Raw genomic sequence first — 21504 nt, 5'->3', positions numbered from 1 at the left:
GGGCGAGGCCCAGGATAGGCGAGGCCTTAGGACAGAACCAGTTGCATGTGTTAGTTATGTGTTGTGAAATGTTTATGTGTTATTATTTGTTGACGGGCGAGGCCCTGTGACAGGCGAGGCCTAAGTAAAATAGATCTGTATCCGAGCGGGGCTCAAAGCCAGGCGGGGCCTGGAGCGGCGGGGTCGTTGTAGCGGGCGAGGCCCGAGGTAGGGGCGAGGCCCAAGATAGGGGGCGTGACCCAGTATGTGCAGTATGTGGTTATGCATGCTATGTGGTAGGGTGGGGAACTCACTAAGCTTCGTGCTTACGGTTTTCAGTTTTGGTTTCAGGTACTTCCGGTAGCGGAGGGAAGAGCTCGGGGTGATCGCATGGCACACACTATAGATTAGACAGCCTGGGAATGTTTACTCTAATAATGAACATGTGTTTTGAAAACTTATACTCATATTATGTTTTGGAATGATGACTTTACTTTAAGTAATGATTTATTAAAAGAAATTTTTGGTCTTAAATTTTGTGTCGTTACGGAGGTTGTAGCAACAAAAGTGACTGTAAGACTATGGTTGGATCATTACATTCACATGACTGAAATAGACTGTTGGTTGAAATAGACCTTAGGGTTGGGCCCGTAGGCTGAAATAGGTCGTATATGAATGGTATGTGGTATTTTGGGTAACTCGCTAAGCTTTGTGCTTACGTTTTCAAGTTTAAATGTTTTAGGTACCTCTAGTAGCAAAGAGAAGAATCTGACGTGATTGCATTGCATCCACCGGAGATTCCGCACTATCTGTTTTATGTTTACTCTAATATTTTGAGAATAAATTTTATACTTTGGTTATTTTGTGAAAGAATGAAATGGATGGTTTTTATCTTATTAAAAAGGTAAATTTTTATTTAACATTCTTGGGACGTTACATTAGTTATCATCATCACAAGCCACTACTTATTCATGTTTTTCTTCTTGATATGATACATGATATTTAAACTTTTGTTTGTAGGTTGTAAATAAATGCTTCATCTTCATTCCAACCATCCAAATCATTTTAACTAGGCATGTACCATAAATGATGATTTCATTTATGGATTCAATAACACCGTTAAGTACATTTAATCATTTAGTATGTCAAATGTGCCCTAATTCTTGTCATACTTCAAATGTATTTCAAGATACATGCATGTGGCAAAAGTCCGGTTTTGCTGATGTGTCTCTTAGATGTTTGTCGATATCTAAAACTTCTCTGAAGAATAGATGGACCAAAGGTTTTGATGATGTTGATAATTTTTATTTTTGTCTTGAATTTCTCAAAAAAACTCCACTATATCCTTTACAACACCAAAATTTGAATGTTCTGAAGCTCTACTTAAATCCTTTGTATATGAAATAACTACAAAAAAAAAAGTTATTGGTAAATATTAAAAACATTCTAAAATCATAAAAAAAATAACTTGAAATTTTTTATAAATAAAAAAAAATCAAAATTTAATACCTTAGAACTTCACATCGACAAACGTCTCTCTTAACTCCAAGACTATCTTCAACAACTTGTAAGTGGAGTTTCATCTCATAGGATAATCACTACACAAGAACTTCTTCGAGTCTATTTGATACTCTTTCATACATTTCTTAAACTTTGTAATTCTGTAGATGGATTGTCTTATATATCTAACAACTTTTTTGGACATAATCCATATAGTAGTTTTTTCCTTTTAGCCCATCTTTGGCAATAATGTTTAAGATATGGGTCATGCACCCTATCTATATGGGTCATGCATCCTATCTGAAAATGGTTTCCACCGTCATAATATTTAGACAATTTTTTTACCTTATCGTTTGAAATTGTGTTAGCGACGAGCATGCTTGTAATATTATTTATGCCCCATCCATGTATACAATCCAATAACAAATGGCCTAAATTATCCCCTTGTGAATATCTAAAAAATGGTAAATCGTCCTGCTGAGCAACGTATCCCTCCTTCCCGTCCTCCAGATCCACATGAAAGGTCAATCACGAAACATTAGTAATATTAGGGTCTGTCATGGTTTGAACCATAGACCTCTTGTGCGGAATTTCACAACTCGACCAATAGGCTTTTATTCACATGAAATGAAAAGCCGAACTTAAAAAGATGTTTGCCATCTACAAATCTAATTGAAAGGGCAAATGAATAAGCACCACCATAGTCTTATCTATCGAGTAATGTTTCCATTTTTTTTCTTATCAATTATACAATAATAGTAAACTTGTCAAACCGATTTGTGAAAAAAAAAATTCACCAGGTTCCAACCAATTAACATAGTTTACACGTATTACACATTTTGGTCCTAAAATAAACCATCTTGTTGCAACAATTAAAAAAATGCATAAAGAATATTGCATAAATTAGATACAAATTCACAAGCTTATTGTGTCTAAAAAAAAAAAAAAAACAAAACAAAAAAAACCAACAAAACTGAAGCTCGATTAGAACATGAAAGAAACATTATTAACCATATATATACAATGCCTTTAGCCTGTTGGACGTTTAACTTATTGAATTAGGCAATGATCTGGAGTTGAAAAAAACATGTTTTTATCGCTTTCTTAAAAAGGATCCTTTTCTGGTGGCTTTCATATTCTGCGAGTCACGAAAACAAACAAAGTGGACAATGGTGTTTCCATTCGGATACACCGCAAAAACACTCGTTCCAATCTTTTTATTGCAAAGGGAACATACACTATCACTCGTGATCTTCAATTCTCCTTTTCTTTGCTTATACAGATCGTCTTTAACCTGTAAAAATTGTTTTGTATTTGGATGGTATTATATGTAACACGAGAAGGTAATTAATTAATTAAACATATATAAATATACCTGTAGGTTCTCACATTGTCTCAAACTCTTGATCACTTGAAAATTCCGACATGATTCACTCGTCTTCTTCATGAGTGGTCCCAGCGATGGAAACAACCTCTGGAATAGCAACGTGCTTTCATTTAATTAAAATATTTGCTTCTCATGTAAGGGTTAAACCTAATAAATTGGTCACTGGTTTCAATGTATCCAAAATTTCATTCTTTTTACACAACTTTAATATTTTAATATTATGAAAATTGTTTCAAATTGGTCATGGTGACCTCCTATAGCATGTTTACATGTTACCCAACTTTTCTTTATTACAATTTTCGTCCATGTTTTAATTTTTGTTACGAATTTGGTCCAGCTTCTTTTGTTTTAATTTTGTTTTTACATGATTTTTTTTTTTTTTTGCAAATTTGTTTTGTAAAAAAAATTTGTATTGCTTTTATGCATGTAAAGGTTGTAAAAACACCTTCTTTACATATTCGTTTATAAATTCGTTCTTTTACAAAGTTGTTTATATAACTTTTTTTTTGTTAAAAGCATGTAAAGGTTGTGAAAAAAAACATGAAAGTTTGTGGCAAAAAAACATGTAAAATTTTGTAAAAAGCACACTTATTCATTTTCACAAAAGCGAAGTTGTAAAAAAAAACATTCCTATAAAAAAAAGTTATAAAAACCATTTAAAAAATGAATACGTAAAAAATTTAGAAAACAAATGTTTAGAAACTAATTTGTAAGAAAAAAACCAATTTGTAAAAAAAATGTAAAACCAAAGTCGTAAAAAAGTTTTGTACACATTTGTAAAAAGTTAGGACCAAATTCGTAACAAATATTAAAACTTTGACCAAATTATAAAAAAATAAAATTTAAGTAACCTGTAAACTAGCATGTCATAGTGACCAATTTGGATCAACTTTCATATGTAGTACCTTACCTCTCAGATATCAAACCCTATAAAAACTTTAAAATGGTATTTTATTTCCATTGAAAATAGTTTTTAGCCATTTTTGGCAATAGAAGAGAAAGGAGGGGTGTAAATTGTAATATAAGTGTAACCTAACCTGTAACTTAGTCTCTTTAGGCAAGAGTCTAACAGTTTTCGCTCCATGAAGCCGATCCCACCTCTGGCTTAATACATCCAGCACTTCATCAAGCATAACTGTTGAGCTTCTTTCCTCAATAACATCATCTGTATCATAATCACTTCTCCCAGATTCACCACTACTTGCTTTGATTCTAGAATCTTCCGCGCTTTCTATCTCTACAATTTTCTTACCTAACCCTTTTCCTTTACCCCTAACTGATGACCACGCACTCTTCAAATTACCAGTGCTCGATGAAGTCACCAAATTCGTGATTCTTTTTTCGATGTTTTTCGTTGTTTTTCTAGGGTTCATGTAAACTTGCATTAAAGTTAAGTATATGTTTCCTTGAGCTTTTCCATATTGTTGATGAGCTCCTCCCAACTCGTATACTCGATCACAATACGATAGGGCCGATTCAGGAACATGAAGCTGTAATCATAACAGAGTTCCAGTAAATGACCATTTTACCCTTTTGAACCATTAAGTAAAAAAGAAAAAAAAAACAACCAAAATAATACCTTATGAACGTATATGGATAATGCGAGTTCATGCTGATTCATTTTTCCTAATAAGATTGCCCTTTCTTCATATAAAGCATCTGGTGGGATTCTTTTTAAAAAAGCTTCAGGATTATATTCTGAAATACCCTGTAATGCAGTTATGAGTTTTCTCCTTGGTGGAATATACAGTTTTTCATCCCACTTGTTTTGAGCAGTGAGGTCAGCATGCCAATCAAGCACTTCTGAAAGATAAATTTGCACCTACAAAATAAAATCATAACTTCATTCACATAAGAGTTAAAAGTTAAATTTCGTGTTAATAAATGAAATGAATTACCATTTCATTTTGAAGATGTGGTGAGATTCCATCTTCATTCATTGAAAGCATTTGTTCCAAATATGTGGCACGTAAGGTAGGAGCATGTTGTTTTAGGTAAGAATTAACCAAATCTGCAGGGATATTTCCTGATAGAAAAAGCTCAATTGTTTTTGTAGGACAACTTTCAAGAACAAATGTTGAGAATTCTAACACAAGCATATGATCAATCCCACATAGAGGCTGCATATGAAAACCATCAAAAACATCAATACAGAAAAAAATTTGTCTTGATTTGTGTTTGACATAATAAGAGAAGTATGAAGTTACTTTGAGATAGTCGATTATCATCTCAGGTTTGAACTTATTCTTGGTGGTGATTTTGGGTTGATCTAATTTGGAATCCTCCACTAATTCATGAAGAAGTTTAAGAGCTTCACGATGCATTGAGTTGTATTTATAAAGCCCTAACAAACAAACATCATGATTTCCTTTCTGCAACAGCTCCTCACATATCTTCATATCACAGTAGTTAAAACCCTTGAGTAATTCCAAAACAGCAACAATTTGACCAGTCAAAAGTAAAGCTTGCAGAAGTGCAGTGTCACATATTCCTGCTATCTCTCTAGCACCAGAATCAGTAGGAATATTCACTCGTCCCTAAAAACACAAAAAGAAATCAAAATTACAAAAAAAGTTCAAATTTTTTTTACCCATGTGGAAAAGGACAAAAGGTTAAGTTATTAGAGTTGATTTACCTTGTTTGATTTCTTGGAACGTGTAGTCTGGCCCACAGCATCTGAAACAACTTCCTCAGTGCCTTCAGCAGCAGCCTTTCCAACAATGTTGGGCCTCTTTTTTTTCAAATATTTTATGAGAGCTGTTAAAGTATTGTGGTTCATTTTCTTGGGTTCAAGAGCAGGAATGTCATCAGATTCCATTTGACTGATTTGAGAACTTGGAGAACTGTCTGTATAGTATTCAGTTGTACCAGAGTTGACTCTTGATAAGGTTGACTCCCCACTAACATCAGTACTTTTGTCAACTGGTTTGGGAAGAACAATAGATGGATATAAAGAAAGCACATAGGTTATTTCCACTTGCGATGCGGCAAAATGATACATGGCTTCTTCATAGCTATCGTTTTCAAACAGATAGTGTGCATATCTGTAGAATTGGACAAAAAAACAGGTGATTATCATTATCCATAATCAAAAGTATTCAGGTTAATTATAAATTTATAATTACCTGATATGAATTGATTGCTCCTTTGAGGCTCGTAGACTTGAATCTTCTGGTGGAAGCATCTTACATAATACTAAAGCTTCTTCAAAGTTTCCAGATGCTGTCAGTTGTACAATCTGCATTAAACATACAGTAATTTGCATACACTTCCAGTGATCTTTAAGATAAAAGAAGCATACAATTTACATAAGATTGCATACAGAACTATTTTGATTAGTATGAAACAAACCTGTGCACCAAGAGGAACAGGGAACAATCCAAATAAACATCTTTCCAAGGAAACGATAATCCCATTATTTCCTTGTTGAATATGGCGTACATTGCGTAGAACAATGGTTTGTATCAGTGGGTATGGGACTCTCAAAGAGCGTATCTGAAAGATTCAGGTGGAATAGAATGTGTAGATACTGATATTTCAAGATAACAATGGAATTAAGAAAGTAGTATTCAATTTGGTGGTGTAGATTGTTGAGATACCTCAATGTGTTTTGGTAAAAGTGCAATAACATATGGTTTCTGAATGACAACTCTTGAAGGGGGCTCAGACCAACAAATTCTGCCTTCTTGAATGAGCTTACCATTTTGGTCTACAAGCACACCAAGGTTATCCTGACAAAAATGTCAGATCATTAGTTCATGTTCATATATGATGTGATTATGATCCTTTGATGGCATTTAAAACGATGAGAATGCATAGTACCTTCCCTAGAAGAAGTTCTCCCGATGGAAGAGGCACCATTACAGGTGGAGCAATCCTCCCCCATGGGAAGATCTCGTATAGTGCACCATTTGTGGCATTCAGTATCGTGTATTCTCTTCTAACTCCCACACATATGTTTTCCCCACACCAAGACATTGATCTGACTGTATCTGGAACACCAAATTCTTTCACCTCCACGAATCCCCTCACTCCTACAGATATAAAACAGATTTAGGGTAAATGTATAGTTCAGAAATTCACATTTGCACTTACTCTCAATTGCAAATCAAACAGAAATTCACCATCGTGTCTGAAAATGCAAACTCTTTTTTGCCTAGCGAAGCACAAGAACCCTCTGCGATCTTCCCATGAATATGCACTGGCTCCTTTTGCCTTCGAAATCACCGTTAGCGGCTCCAAATTGGGTAACCTATGGATCGCAATTGACTCAGATAGAGACAGCAAAAGCTCTCTTGACGCCAATACCTCCATTGACCACACCTGTTTCTTCGAGAATCCATTGACGTTTCTTTCAAGCACGTACAGTTCCTTCTTGAGTTCCAGCGTTTGATAGAGGCGATCGGAGGAGGAAGATCGATTGGCGGATTCTGAACCATAGATTTGTAGAGATCCGTCGGAGCAAGCGAGGAGTAGCTTTGCGCCGTAGTATTCGACGGCATTGATCTTCTTCGGACAATCATTGAGCAATTCGCGAGAATCGTATGCAGTGTGCACCATTTTTGTGTTGCTCCTTCAAATTATGAGCAACGATGAACATAACCTTAGTCAGGTTGTTTCCACAACGACGCCGTATGAGGCGTACTATAAATATCAGCAACTGCCTCGTTCGGTTATGGATGGCGGTTACTCTCGTACATGCTTATAAGCATCATAGTACAATCACATGATGCACAATACTAACCGCTTTGTTTTTTTTTTTGTGACTAAAGTTATAATAAATAGGTAATGGCAAAAAATATCTTTAAACCCCGAATGAGACTCTATACAAAAAAACAAAGAGAAATTAAATATCCTTTACATTTTATTTTTACTTATCTTCTTATCATATCAAATGTTGATATGTGCTACATTTAATTATATTGATAATATTTTAATCTCTGTTACCATTTAATATGGATAGGAGGATAGTAGGAATAAAATATAGAAAGATATTTAATTTCTCAAAAACAAATGAAAGTGAAATCATGTATGTACCCTTGAAATTGTATCCAAGTGTGTTGGGTTGTTGTATAGAATTATAGAAAGCAAGTTTATGCAGTTTGTTCTAGTGGTATAAATGTAAAAATACACTTACGTAAACGTTATAATACTTGTTTTGAAGATATTGTGATTTACCTTTTTATATTGGCTATGAAATAGTTTGTATATAGTAGAATATTTGAGGTTTTGCATCAATAGGAAGTTTGAGAGCTCAAGAAAAAAAAATCTCATTTACAAAATCAAAGGTTTGTGCTCATTTATGGTTTTTGTAAAGGTTGTGTATGGCAAACTAGATTTTAGCTAAAAAACTAGCTTTTGTATGATAAACTAAATAACTGATATGTTAGATGACAAATATAAAATGACATAAAAAGATGTTTAGATATAAAACTAAAAACTAATGTATAGGATTCCTCCATATTTCATGATTACAGTTTAACAAATTGAGCAAGGGCTAAAAACCCTAATCATACTCCACATAAATTCCAAATTTCATTTCAAAGTTTTCCACTAATCAAGAACATAAATACGTGAAGCAATGTCTTGAACCAACCAATCAAATCCCTCCAACAATCCCTCTCCTGTGTAAGCACTGCACCCAACAATCCTCCAATGTCGAGTTTTATCCATTGCATCCAAATTCAATACCTTTAAAGATTTTGCACACAATTATCAATCACCCAAATTAAACTTTTAATTAATGCTTCCAATAAACTTTGGGTGTTTCTTTTTGCTCTTAATAGAGAAAGTTGAGAATTTTTTTATCCAGACATCACTTAATGAGAAAAATAAAAACAAAAACAGGGGCTTACTTTAGCTATTTCATTGGGTGAAAGAGCACCCTGAATATCCTGCTTATTAGCAAAAACAAGTAATGAAGCTCCTGATAACCTCTGCATCAACATCACAAAAAATAAATGGTTCATAAAGATTTGATTCATTTCCAAATTCATGCAACAACAAGATGAAACTTGAAAGTAAAAAAAAAATACCTCTTCCTTTAAGAGATTATCCAGCTCAAATTTACAATCATCCAGCCTTCTAAGATCCGAACTGTCTACAACCCAAACCAATCCATCAGTCTGCTCAAAGTAATTTCTCCAGTAAGATCTTATTGTCTTTTGACCTCCAACATCCCATATGTTAAGGGTATACCTACCATTAGCTTTTAGTTAAATACAATAAACCAGGTTCCATGGATACAATGATGAAGCTAATGCTCAAACTAATCAGTAATCGGTAACTCATGTAGTTAGTTAAAAGAAGAGAGAAAAACACTCTAAATTGATTTTGCTAGCTACAATATGATTCTGATTTCTAATCATTTCAAAGTAAACGGGTGAATTAGTTTTCATTTTCAATCATCAATGTACTTGTAGTAACTTCTGTAAATAACATTATACAATGGGGGAATGAGATGACATTGGCAATTTTCAAAGATTTTGTGCGTAAGTGTTCATTCTGCATTTGACATCACGAAGACATGGAGCAATGAAAAGAAAAATAGGTAAAATAGCAGCGAATCACAGAATCAAAGGAAAAGTGTGTGTGTGTGTGTGTGTGTGTAACAGAGAGCGAGAGCTTATACTTATCATAGGTCATGGTTTTGATGTTGAAGCCAAGAGTAGGGCTGATAACACTGGTGTCTTCGCCGTTGATTTTCAATACGATTGTTGTCTTTCCCGAATTATCAAGTCCACTGTTGATTCAATGATGAATTATACTAACACAAGCAAATGTATAATTGTATTAGGAGAGAAAACGATTACATACACCATAAGAATGCGCATTTCTTTTTCTTTCCTCTTGATCTTCCGAATGATGCTGAGGAGCCCCATCTTAGGTGAAAAACCCTCGCAGGAAAGGATCGGAGGTAATCAGATGGCGAGAATCGCAGTCGCAGAAAAAAATCCAGATGCCGAGGATCGCAGGGGCTTTAATTGATCTTGAGGGTTGAAATCAGGGAGTTCTTGGACACAATCGCTGAGCATCAGGCGCAGGGGGAGGCAGCTACCTTCTTAACCTGTAATAAGCTCGTAGGTTGGAATGTTGGATTTGATTTCAATGTCACTCCTTTTGATCATCGTAAATTTAAATTTCTTTTATCGACTTTATTAAAAAATGTTTTGAAATTTGAAAAGTGTTTTTGAAAATAATTATTTACTATCTTAAAAAAATTAGTTTATAAAAAAATAACTTTCTCCTTATTTTTTAAAAATACTTGTAACTTATTTTTATCAAAATAACTATAAGCTAATAATAAGCCTGTATGAATATTTTAAAAAAAAAAAAAAACAATATTTTTAAGCTAATAAGCTATCAAAATGACTATAAGCCTGTATGAATATTTAAAAAAAAAAAAAAAAAAAAAAAAAAAAAAAAAAAAAAAAAAACAATATAAATTATTATTTTTTTCATCACATAAGCTAATAAGTATTTTTATCAAAAAATACCTATTAAGTTAAATAAGCAATCACAAACACCCTATGAAAAGAGAACAATTTTTCAATTATTATAAGGTCATTTGGTATGTATGTTATCATCTTCTTCCACACTAATAGTGGTTTACATATTAGATATTACAATCAAGACACGAAAAATAGAAAGAAAATATAAAATGTCAAAGAAACGTTTTGGATGTTGTCTCATGTGGTGGTGACCACAGTCCATTACGACCATAGCAACCACAATGCACTACGATGGTGTGCACGCTCGTGGTGGTTTGTCACCATGGCCACAAACTCATTTTGTTGTGAATATATCGGTCGGTCTAAGGTTTTGAGTATGCATATTTCCCGTCCACATTAAAAAATGTTGTCACCTCGGTATTACATTATTTTCATTTCTACACTGCATACTTAGAAAATATTCACTACTCTACATCATATATATTATTTATTAATATTGTTTAAATACAACATTTATATAAGATACAAAAATGACTTTCATAAAATATAACATCAATTAAACATATAAACATCATAGTAATTTTGCATCTTTAAAATTAAAAAAATAAGATAATACAAATTAAAATTTTACATTACATAATAAAAAATTGTATTCCTTGTCCTTGGCCCTTGCATTTGGTATATGTGTTCTCTCAAATCTTGATGAAGATTGATGAGCGCTTATTTGTTTTGTATTTCCAAAAGTGTTATCAAATAGCGACGGGTACCGGATACAAATTGTACAAACCGATAAAGTGTATCAGTTTTTATTTAAAAAATATGTTGAAAAACATATAATCGGCGTCTGAAGATGGAAATGAAAAACATTCCAATTTTACAATTGAGCTTGTGTAGAATGTTTCGTAAAATAGTTGTGTGAAAGTTGTATAAAGAAGATATAATATTTATAGGATTAAATTGTAGTTGGTTAGTATTTATTATAGGTGTAATAAAATGAAAATATTTATAAAAAAAAAAATCTTTTTAATTCTCAACACTCAACATATCGTTCCCCCCCCCCCCCCCCCCCCCCCCCCCCCATTGTTTATTGTTTGTACTGTCAAAATACCTTTTAGTAAAACATTGTACCATAAAATATATATTCCTTATAGAAATAAGTGTTTGAATTATGATAACACAATTCAAATTAATAATTTTTATACCATGACATCATATATATATATATATATATATATATATATATATATATATATATATATATATATATATATATATATATATATATATATATATAATGTGCAAGTATAATATATTGATGACGTGACAAAAAATGTCCCTGTATTTTTGTAAATCCTTATTTTCTTTTGAAACCAAGCAATATGGGGTGATATTTTTCTTATGTTCAGAGTGGGCAAAAACTGATACGAAACAATAACTCAACAAGAAATAAATAGATTTGAATAAGATATTTCAATTCATTTAAATAAACATATAAAGTGAAGATAATTTTAATTCAATTACAATTAAAAAATAACACGTTTATTTATATACAAGTTTTAATTATTTAGATAAAATAGAATAACCCAAAACCAAAACCATATCTCTCCTCACAATCTTTCCCCTCCACCTCCCCAAAATGATACTCTTTTCATTTTGTCCTCTAACTTACTATGAATTTAATAATTCCGCCTACCAACTAGTAGTACTGTTTTTCTATTTGCCTACCGAAGTATCACTCCTTCAACATGTTTAGTGTTTCAACCTTACACCTTACATGATACCAACACATTTTAAAAACTAAAACTAATCTAAAACCCAACACAAAAATAAACAGATTGATACGACACGATAATTAAACAGGTCGTGTTATAGTCAAGCCCCCTCAACCCATTTACTGTTTTGACAAGACACGTTTGTCATGTCTACAAATAGTTGGAAATTAGATGAAACTATTATTTAAATCTTACTCAAAAACATTCGGATCATTACTTGCCGTGCTCTTGTAAAAACCTCTCAAGTAAAATTTCCAAAAACACCAATTTTTTTACATATAATCAATAAATTATAGTCAAACTCACCCCCTTCAATATTTCAAAATCGAGGTACTACTACTACTACTACAAGTCTACAACATTAACTCGGTGGTAAATAAAGGCATCCTCCTTCAATCTCCTTATTACCTTGTTGGTTCTTTTAGCAAATAAACACTCTTCACAAATCCTTTTCCAACTTCACCAACATCTTTCAAAGTATCCCTCACACTCTTCTTTACATCCCCATCATCTTCCCGCCTCCTCTTCTGAAAAACCAATAAGGGTAAATACGTAATTATACACCCTTTTCCCAATTTATGCAAAAAAAAAAAACTAGTTTTTTCATGCATATTAATTTTACCTTTGAGTTCTCTTTTTCCCATGTGAGCCCAATTGCATCACCACCTAATGAATCATACCACAGCTTAAACTTATCTGGAAAAGCACTCTGCAAATAGCAATGATTAAAAATAATCAGTTATTAAAATAAATTTTAAAAATGAATTTAAAGATTTTTTTTTTTGTTACTTGCCTCCAAGTGTTTGATATAACACATTAAGGGATCAAAGTTGATGTATAACTGATCTTGAGGATTCTTTGTCTTACTGTTGGTCAATAAAAGAGGCTGAAAAGCCTTGCTTGCTTTTCCTTGTGCCACAAGCTTCCCTGTTCAAAGGAATGGAATCAGTCATTCCATTCATTCCCTGATTCCATCATACGAATGAAGAGATTTATTTATAATTATTATACCATGATTAAGTTCAGATGGGAAGAGAAGGCGTTCAGGGTAAGATAGTTTTTCTCTATGTACAAGAATCACTGCATCATAGTTGTTCAATGGAGTTCTAAATATACACTGCAAAACAACATTCATTATCTTCATTAACATATAAATAAATAAATAAAAATTAAATAAATAAAAAGTAAATAACTCAAAACTCACCTCCCATCCATAAGAATCCACCTGATCTTGCATAATTAGTTTAGTCAGCAAGTTTGAACTACTTCTTGCATAAACTCCCAACCTTTTCACCTCCTATCACATCAGAAGTTCAAAAAGATGAATGAGACTAAATGACCATTTTACCCTTACATTCCAAAACAAGAGGAGTTGGACGGAAAAAAGAAGGGCGGATGGGTAAATGCAAAAAGCCACTTATGGATATGAAATGTTTGTTTCTTTTCTAGCCTGTATAAACCGTCTGAATGAAACTAAATGACCATTTTACCCTTACCTTCGAAAACACATTTCACAATATTCAATTTTAATATGAGAGGAGGTGGGAGGAAAAAAGAAGGGCAAATAGGTAAAAGTGAAAAGCCACTTATGGATACGAAATGTTTGTTTCTTTTCCATATTGTATAAACCGTCTGAATGAGACTAAATGACCATTTTACCCTTACCTTCGAAAACACATTTCACAATATTCAATTTTAATATGAGAGGAGTTGGGAGGAAAAAAAGAAGGGCAAATAGGTAAAAGTGAAAAGCCACTTATGGATATGAAAAGTTTGTTACTTTTCTAAACTATATAAACCATCTGAATGCGACTAAATGACTATTTGACCCTTACATTCCAAAACAAATTTCACAATGTTCAATTTTAATATGAGACGAGTTGGGAGGAAAAAAGAAGGGCAAATAAGTAACAGTGAAAAGCCACTTACTGATACAGTTGGAGACAAAGTGGTCCATGTCTCAGATGCTTTATCATAAGCAGTGGCTAAATACATGGCAGATGTTACACTTCCAGTCCCTTCTTCATAAGCTTTTCTACTTAACAAAAACTTTTCCTGTAAATTAAAATAAATAATTAATAATTATAACTACTTCTGTCAGAAATAGTAAACAAAGTGATTGCAGATTGCTTACATTGATCTCTTTTTCATCATCTGGAGTCATATCCTCATTTATATCAACAATTAAAGGAGTGAACATCCAATCATGATCAGATAATATTCTCAAAAACCTCATGAATCCAGAAATTCGTGAACAAGGAGCTGAAAATGGTAATGAGTTTTGAAAAATTGATGCAACCACAAGCTCAATTGCTTCCTCCATGAAAGAAGCTGAAAATAAATGTGCAGAAACCCATCTTTTTGCTAACCTTCATAGTAAAAAACAAAGGTTAAAACCATTAAATGAGTCTTCAACTTTTTACGAATTTGCCCTTGTTAATGTGAAAAGAAGAAACTTACTGAACAACTGGTCCATATAAAGGATAACGACCTGAAAGACCATTAATCATGCTGGAATGTTGACTTCTAAGAAAAAGATGTTTGTCAATTGATGAAACTCTCTTTACTTGATTACTTTCAGCTGCATTAAAAGACAAAATCCAAATCATTATGTTTCTAAATTCTACCAAGTTTTTATTTTTAACCTTTCATTGAATTTCAAAATGAAAATGAAAAACATTTTCTTACATTGTCCATTTAACAAATCAAGTCCTCTCTCATGCAAAATCTTCAAGCGAAAAACGTATCCAGACATAAAAACATCAACACCTTCTTCATATGGAGAATATTTCATTCCATAATCCTTCTCAAGACTATAAAATATAAATACAACATAAATCAAAATCATTTTCCATATCATACTAAAAAAAAAAGAAACATAATATTTCAAGTTTTCAACTCACCATTCTCCAATTCTTAACAAGAAAGCAGATTTTGTTTTCTCAATTGCCACATCATCCATTGGCCAGTTTCCTGAACCTTCCAACTACATTTTACACAAATGAATTAATTAAATTTAACTCCATAAGATTATTCAAATATGAAGAAAAAAAAAAAAAATCTCAAAGTTAGAACCTGAATCATAACTTCAAGAGATGGTATACATGTTGATATGATTTTATTTCCAACTTTTGTTCCATTTGCTAAAGGATGAGGTCTTGGAGGAAAAACAGATGTATGTCTAAAAGCTGTGAATATTACATATGAAATATATGAAATTTGAGATAAATATTCAGATATTAAATTATAAATTACAAAATTACAAAATTAACCTGAGTCTAGAGGCTGCACACTGGTGATTGACAAAGGAACATCACTTAAAAGGCGTAAACGTTTAGACAGAGTTCCAAAGCTTTCAATCAAACTTCCATCTGAAGCTAAATCTGTATCACATGATGAAAATCTGAATATTTGGAATGATGAAATTGTGTCTCTGTGTGTGTGTGTGTGTGTGATATTGATAAGTGTTAATGTTATTGTTACCTCCATCATCATGAACCAATGAAAAGTCAAGTTGGTCAACAGCATGTGTAATGTTTTCTTGTGTCAATGACAGGTGTCGATTAAGCACATACTCAGCAACCCATTTTATAATATGATATCTCTTTGAAGGGATGCATTTCCACACTACCAAAATAGGAAATTTTATATATTAAATTTGCAGAAAGAAAAAAGAAAAAAGTTGTAAGAGTTTGAAGGAAATTACTTACAAACACATTCCCTGGTGCCACTTTTAAATTGATACAACTCTGCTTTATCTCCCCAAAACTTTCTGAACTTCAAAGCCTACAAAAATATAAAATAAAGATAATAATACAATTAGCATATGTGATTGTGATTGTGTGTATCAAACTATCAATATAAATTCATTATACAAAATAGTCAAATACCTCTTCTTTGTTCCCAAAAAAGGGCCCACGTGTATACTCATCAAAGGCTTCTGGCAGGCTTATTGAAATTCCAACTATTAATGGCTCTTTATCAAGCACTGACAAACCCTAGAATTATAATAATGATGTCATTATTGTAATTATAAGTATAATCACATACATGAAATCAATCAATCAAATAACACACATCATTCATATTGTGTGTTGATGATGTATTTCGCCAGGTCACACGTATAAACTTTGCTCTTTCTCCTAAGCCTTCTACAAGCAAAGAATGAAGCTTTCTCTCATAAAGTCTCCAAGATTCATTATCTAAACAGAACCCTTGTGTAGATACTTCAGCCTTCCCCTTTAAGTTCAATCTAAAACAGCATAGATGAAAGAATAAATGGAGAATATCAAAATATTGGAAGAAATGGAGAAAAGGGTATGATTGAGTTACCTCATGCAATAGTCGAATTTAGCAGGAAAATCAATCTTGGTCATAAATAGTTCAACAAATCCCCCTTCTTTGCATTTATCAATACATTTGAGTGCCAAAGCAGCCTCCTCTTGAAGCTGAAACTCAGAGAAAACATTAGGGGTGTATATGTCTTTTGTCTTTGGGGATATAAAAAATGATAATGAGGTGTTAGGTGTACCTCAATCAAACCACTCTTTGTCATTCGGTATGCTAGATTGAAATGAGCTGATAAATCACATATAACTGCAGGAAAATACTGTACATATCTCTTCCTTTCCTACAAAATAAAAATTGAGAGCAAAATAAAACTCTACGTAAAACAAAACAAGAAAAATCTCAAGAACATGAGAGAGTGTTGTTAACTTGTTATCATTGATACTATCATACCTCCTTTGACATATCATCTCCTCCTTGAGGCTTGAAGAAAATCCCAGTGCCCCATAACTTAGAGGTGGCTGAAAATTTCAAAATCAGAACTTTAGCAATATAAGTTTAAAATCTATTAAATTACTGAATTTCCATAAGGAGATAAACATACCCATAAAATCCAATGCGATACGAAAGATCTGCATTGTTGTCATTGCTTTGTTAATGCGAAATTTACCAGATTCTGAGGCAAGGTATGCCACTAAGATTGAGATAAGGTAGCCATTTAAGGAGTCATAAGTGTGTAGAGAACTTCTCTGTCGGGCCCACACCTGAAATCATTTAAAAGAAAAAGATAAATTTCTTTCACAAAATCATGGATATGGTGCATGAACAGTTAGAATTTAAATAAAGGTTATCATACTTTTAGCAAAACTAAAGCTTCTCCTAAAGCTTTCCATCCATTGAAAGCCTTGCTGACAAACTCTGCACCATGTTCTATAAACATGTCCTCTAATATACTGTTGTTGTACACAGGAGTAGCTTCAGAATCACCTTAAGAGTAGATAAGTTCATAAGGTGAAAATAATCACAAAATGATAAATTAAGATGTATTTAGATGATAAAAGGTGCTACCTTGGCTCAAAACATGAAGATTGTTGCGCTCTATGTTTAACTTTTGGACATTAAAAAGGGATTCAGCTGTTGGAATCAACCTTACAGAAAACCCTGGAATTCCAGTAGACTTCACAGCTACAATATGTAGAGAACATTTCTATCAACAAAACTAGTGTTGAAAAGACTGAGAAGTTACAAAACAGAAAGATAGAATGAGAAATCAAGTTACTGACCAGGATAGACAACAAGAACAGGTTTTCTGGCTTCATTTTGAAAGAAGGCCCATTCTACTTTTTGAGCTATGGAAGAAGATTCCAAATACTTTTTAATTATGCAAAGATACAGGCATCGTTTGCCATGGTACCGATGATTCAAGAAGTCTTTCTCATGAAAGCACTCCTGCAAAACATAAATACAGCATTATTTTCTCCAGAACTATAACAGATAAATTCACATGACTGCTCTTAGTAATTAGTATTAGCACAATACATATAATTACCTTCGGCAACCGTATGTAAAGATCAACATTTACATCAGGCTTCACGATACATTGAATCGAATAGCTTCCACCAACATTAATCGATGTAGGCCTTTTGAACTTGAATTCGACCTTGTCTGCACCAATATCTTTAATAAATTTCGGAGCCAAATCGGCCTTAACCTAGCAAATTCACAAATTCAGAAAAAAATTAATACCAAATTATCACAAACTAATAGTTTGGGTTTAGGGTTTAGGGTTTAAGGTTAAGGTTTAAGCACCTGTATGTCTTCAGGGATTTTATTGATGCGTTTTTTGATAGAGGAAATGGCATCGTTGATGGTTTTAGTAGTTGTAGAAGAGTAATCGAGCTGGACTTCCTTCATTAGCTCTGCGATTTTTAAGTTCATGGTGTCTGTGTAGTCATCGGAAGCAGCCATGGCGGTCGGTAGTAGTGGCAGAAACGGCAGAGAGAATGAGATTGGCGGTTGTATAAGGGGTTTTAACTGACGTTCATATATATTGGGCTTTCATGGATAGCTTTTAAATCGTATTGGGTCATATTAATATATACACTATAAGTACGAATGGAAGCAACTTCAGGCCCATGATTTACCAAATAACCCAATTAGTGTTTTTATTTATTTATTTATTTATTATTATTATTTTTTTTAAATATAAATACCAATCATATTGTAAATTATATTATAAAAATACCATATATTATATTATAAAGGAATATTTTTACTATTATTATATACATTTAAAATTTTTGATATCTTTTAAATTCTAATTAAATATAACAAATTTATTATATATATATATATATATATATATATATATATATATATAGAGAGAGAGAGAGAGAGTGAGAGTGAGAGTGAGAGAAATGATCATTTGAGAACTCAAAGTTTCCCGATAATCCGAGAACTAAAGGTGGAACGTTGGATCAAAAAAAGAAGGGTCAAGATGCAAAATGATGTTTTTGAAAATAAGTAGACAAAAAAAGGAGGGGTATCTTAATTAATTCGGTCAGAGGTATTATAGGAATAAAAATATAATTAAATGATTTCTTAAATCTAATATTTGATAAAATAAATTTTGATCTCTTTCTCATCCCCGTTTTCCTCTCTCGCTCAAACCTACAATTCATCCTTTGACGACTCACCTCCGTCGAATTGCCCTCAATCCTTCATCCAATTCCATGCTTTGGATTTTGAAATTGCTTCTACTCACATGAATACGGTGAAGATAAACGACAAACCACATTTATCGTTGATTTCCAGATCCCAATCGATCAAACTATCATTGTCGATCATCAATCTATATGAAATATGAAATCCCCCAATGATCGAAGTTTCATTGTTGCAAAACTCATTGATCTCATGTTCTTCATAGAAAAAGCTCCAGTGAAGATGATATAATTTTGAATCGTTTTATCCTCCATCAGTTCGTTCCCCAGAGTACACCGTAATCACCGACTTCATCTCAACCTCCACCGTTGATTGAAGACCTGAACGAAGAAGATGATCCCTTGTCGATCAAAATATAGGTATCATTTTTTTCTATTGTTGACGCTTGGCCTTTGTTTGACCTTTATGAATTGTTTTTGCCTAATTGTTGAGTTGAACCAGTTTAGTCAATATGTTTTTAAAAATAGTTAAATCCTTGTGTTGATTGTAGGTATAAAAATAAACACCTGTGTTATTGAAAAATATGGATATTTGTTTACACTCAAAATGTTCGATGAAATGCCTCAATGAGAAATATCACATGTTAACTTCACTTTGACTTCATGAATGATGAACCAATTCCAGTTTAGGATTCTGTCCAAGTCAACATCGGAAATGTCAATGAACTCGTTGCCAATAAAGCCATCACACAGGTACTAACTATATCATTCTACTTAAAGTGGCTGGAATTTGAGTTATTGGTTTTTTTTATAGTGATGTATAACTGGATAAATCTTCATGATATTTATCAAATATGTTAAAGGGTTAGTGTCTTGAAACATTAATCCTAGTTTTTTGTACAATTCCTAATCAGACCAAATATATTGTTTTGTTTTTATAGGATTTGCCTTGGACTTTTCCAGGTCACGTTGCTCTAGATGAAGGTGGTAGAAATGTTTTGAGACGTTTACTCACAACATATGCTCACCATAACCCCTCTATTGGTTACTGCCAGGTCAACATTCAACTCATTTGACAACTAATATTGTATATTTTTTTAGATATTCTTATAGATTATGTGAAATGTAATGAAATTGTTTAATGATGTTAATATGTTGTATTACATTCAAGCCATGATTTTTTTTTTGCTGACTTATTACTTATTCTAATGTCTGAAGAAATTACTGCTAACAATTTTCTCAATGTTTAGATTTATAGGTACTGGACATTTCTTTAACTTTTAATTCCTAGAATTCATTAGTTTATATATAAATCATACGTGGATCACATAGGTATTACATGTGATTCACATGTAAATTACATGTAATTCACATATGAATCACATGTGATTCACATGTAAATCATGAGTGAAACACATGAATCACATGTGATTCACATGTAAATAACATGTAATTCACATATGAATTACATGTGATTCACATGTAATTCACATATGAATCACATGTGATTCACATGTAAATCACGAGTCATATGAATTACATGTGATTTACATGTACATAACATGTAATTCACATATGATTCACATGTAAATCACGAGTGAAACACATATGAATTAAATGTGATTCATATGTAAATAATATGCAATTCACATATGAAGTACATGTGACTCACATGTAATTCACATATGAATCACATGTAAATTACATATCAATTACATGTGATTCACATGTAAATCACAAGTGAATCACATATGAATTACATTTATATGCACACATGCATTTTGTGTGTGTGTGTGTTCTTCGTTAATTATTTTTTAAAATTTTCTTGTCAATTTACATTTGAATCTTAAAATATACAATCACATGTGAATATCACATTATATAATTAATATGTGAATCTTACATGATATAATCACATGTGAATCTTACATGATATACATACATGTGCATTTTTGTGAGTGTTCTTGCATTAATCATTTTTTTTATTGTAGATTTTGAAGAATTTGTGGAAAATACTGAAGATGTGAAAAAGTAATACATTTAAGAAATTATGCAAATTTTGATATGAAGAAATTACAACACTGTGAATCTTTGTAGCATTTTTAATTTTTTATATTTTATTTTGTATCAAATAAAAACTTTGTATTATTATGTTTATAGATTGATTAATAAAAATGAGATTTTTTATGATTTACTTACGAATATTATAGTATAAAAAATATGCATATATGCATTTGAAAAAATATGCATACATGCACCCAAAACTTTGATTTTATTGATTAAAAATTTAGAGTTTTTATTTTTAAATATTCTAGTTTTGTTTTTAAATAGTTACTTTTAAAAAAATCCAGTTTTTATAAAAAAAAATATAGTTTTTTTGAAAAAAAATCAGTTTTTTTTAATGTAGTTTTTTTGAAAAAATTACAGCTTTTTTTTTTTTTTTAAATTGTAGTTTTTTGGAAGAAAAA

General features: G+C 32.1%; 3 protein-coding genes across 4 annotated transcripts; all 3 read right to left on the bottom strand.

The window, feature by feature from the left end:
* Positions 1-2280: 2280 nt before the first annotated feature.
* LOC145043700 (vacuolar sorting protein 39-like) lies at positions 2281-7479 on the bottom strand. Of its 2 annotated transcripts, none has more exons than XM_078992422.1 (12): positions 6991-7479; positions 6689-6900; positions 6466-6597; positions 6218-6361; positions 5992-6104; positions 5502-5910; positions 5074-5403; positions 4765-4986; positions 4446-4688; positions 3904-4356; positions 2855-2953; positions 2281-2773 (listed from the first exon to the last, which is right to left on the bottom strand). In XM_078992422.1, the coding sequence occupies exons 1-12, from the start codon at positions 7424-7426 to the stop codon at positions 2573-2575; spliced, it is 2994 nt and encodes a 997-aa protein (XP_078848548.1). In that variant the 5' UTR covers positions 7427-7479; the 3' UTR covers positions 2281-2572. The 2 variants fall into 2 exon arrangements, with proteins under 2 accessions (XP_078848548.1, XP_078848549.1); XM_078992423.1 differs by having other exon boundaries at positions 6962-7122.
* Positions 7480-8271: 792 nt separating this feature from the next.
* On the bottom strand, positions 8272-9975 carry TTN5 (ADP-ribosylation factor family protein). The gene is made up of 5 exons (XM_078992421.1): positions 9683-9975; positions 9498-9608; positions 8902-9064; positions 8722-8802; positions 8272-8557 (listed from the first exon to the last, which is right to left on the bottom strand). The coding sequence occupies exons 1-5, from the start codon at positions 9745-9747 to the stop codon at positions 8420-8422; spliced, it is 558 nt and encodes a 185-aa protein (XP_078848547.1). The 5' UTR covers positions 9748-9975; the 3' UTR covers positions 8272-8419.
* A 2342-nt stretch (positions 9976-12317) lies between these two features.
* LOC145043698 (nucleolar protein) lies at positions 12318-18387 on the bottom strand. Its single transcript, XM_078992420.1, has 25 exons — positions 18186-18387; positions 17926-18087; positions 17660-17825; positions 17445-17561; positions 17233-17363; positions 16981-17140; positions 16830-16897; positions 16621-16719; positions 16422-16537; positions 16167-16341; positions 15980-16087; positions 15800-15875; positions 15573-15716; positions 15362-15472; positions 15165-15277; positions 14993-15075; positions 14778-14902; positions 14550-14670; positions 14224-14458; positions 14019-14144; positions 13294-13386; positions 13101-13206; positions 12883-13016; positions 12712-12798; positions 12318-12616 (listed from the first exon to the last, which is right to left on the bottom strand). Exons 1-25 carry the CDS (start codon positions 18342-18344, stop codon positions 12494-12496), a joined length of 3138 nt encoding a protein of 1045 aa, XP_078848546.1. The 5' UTR covers positions 18345-18387; the 3' UTR covers positions 12318-12493.
* Between the last annotated feature and the right edge of the window lie 3117 nt (positions 18388-21504).

Source organism: Lactuca saligna, chromosome 4 (assembly GCF_052625555.1).
Source record: "Lactuca saligna cultivar CGN05327 chromosome 4, ASM5262555v1, whole genome shotgun sequence".
Taxonomy (NCBI): domain Eukaryota; kingdom Viridiplantae; phylum Streptophyta; class Magnoliopsida; order Asterales; family Asteraceae; genus Lactuca; species Lactuca saligna.
Note: the sequence above shows the minus strand (reverse complement) of the source record. Positions and strands in the feature narration are given on the sequence as shown.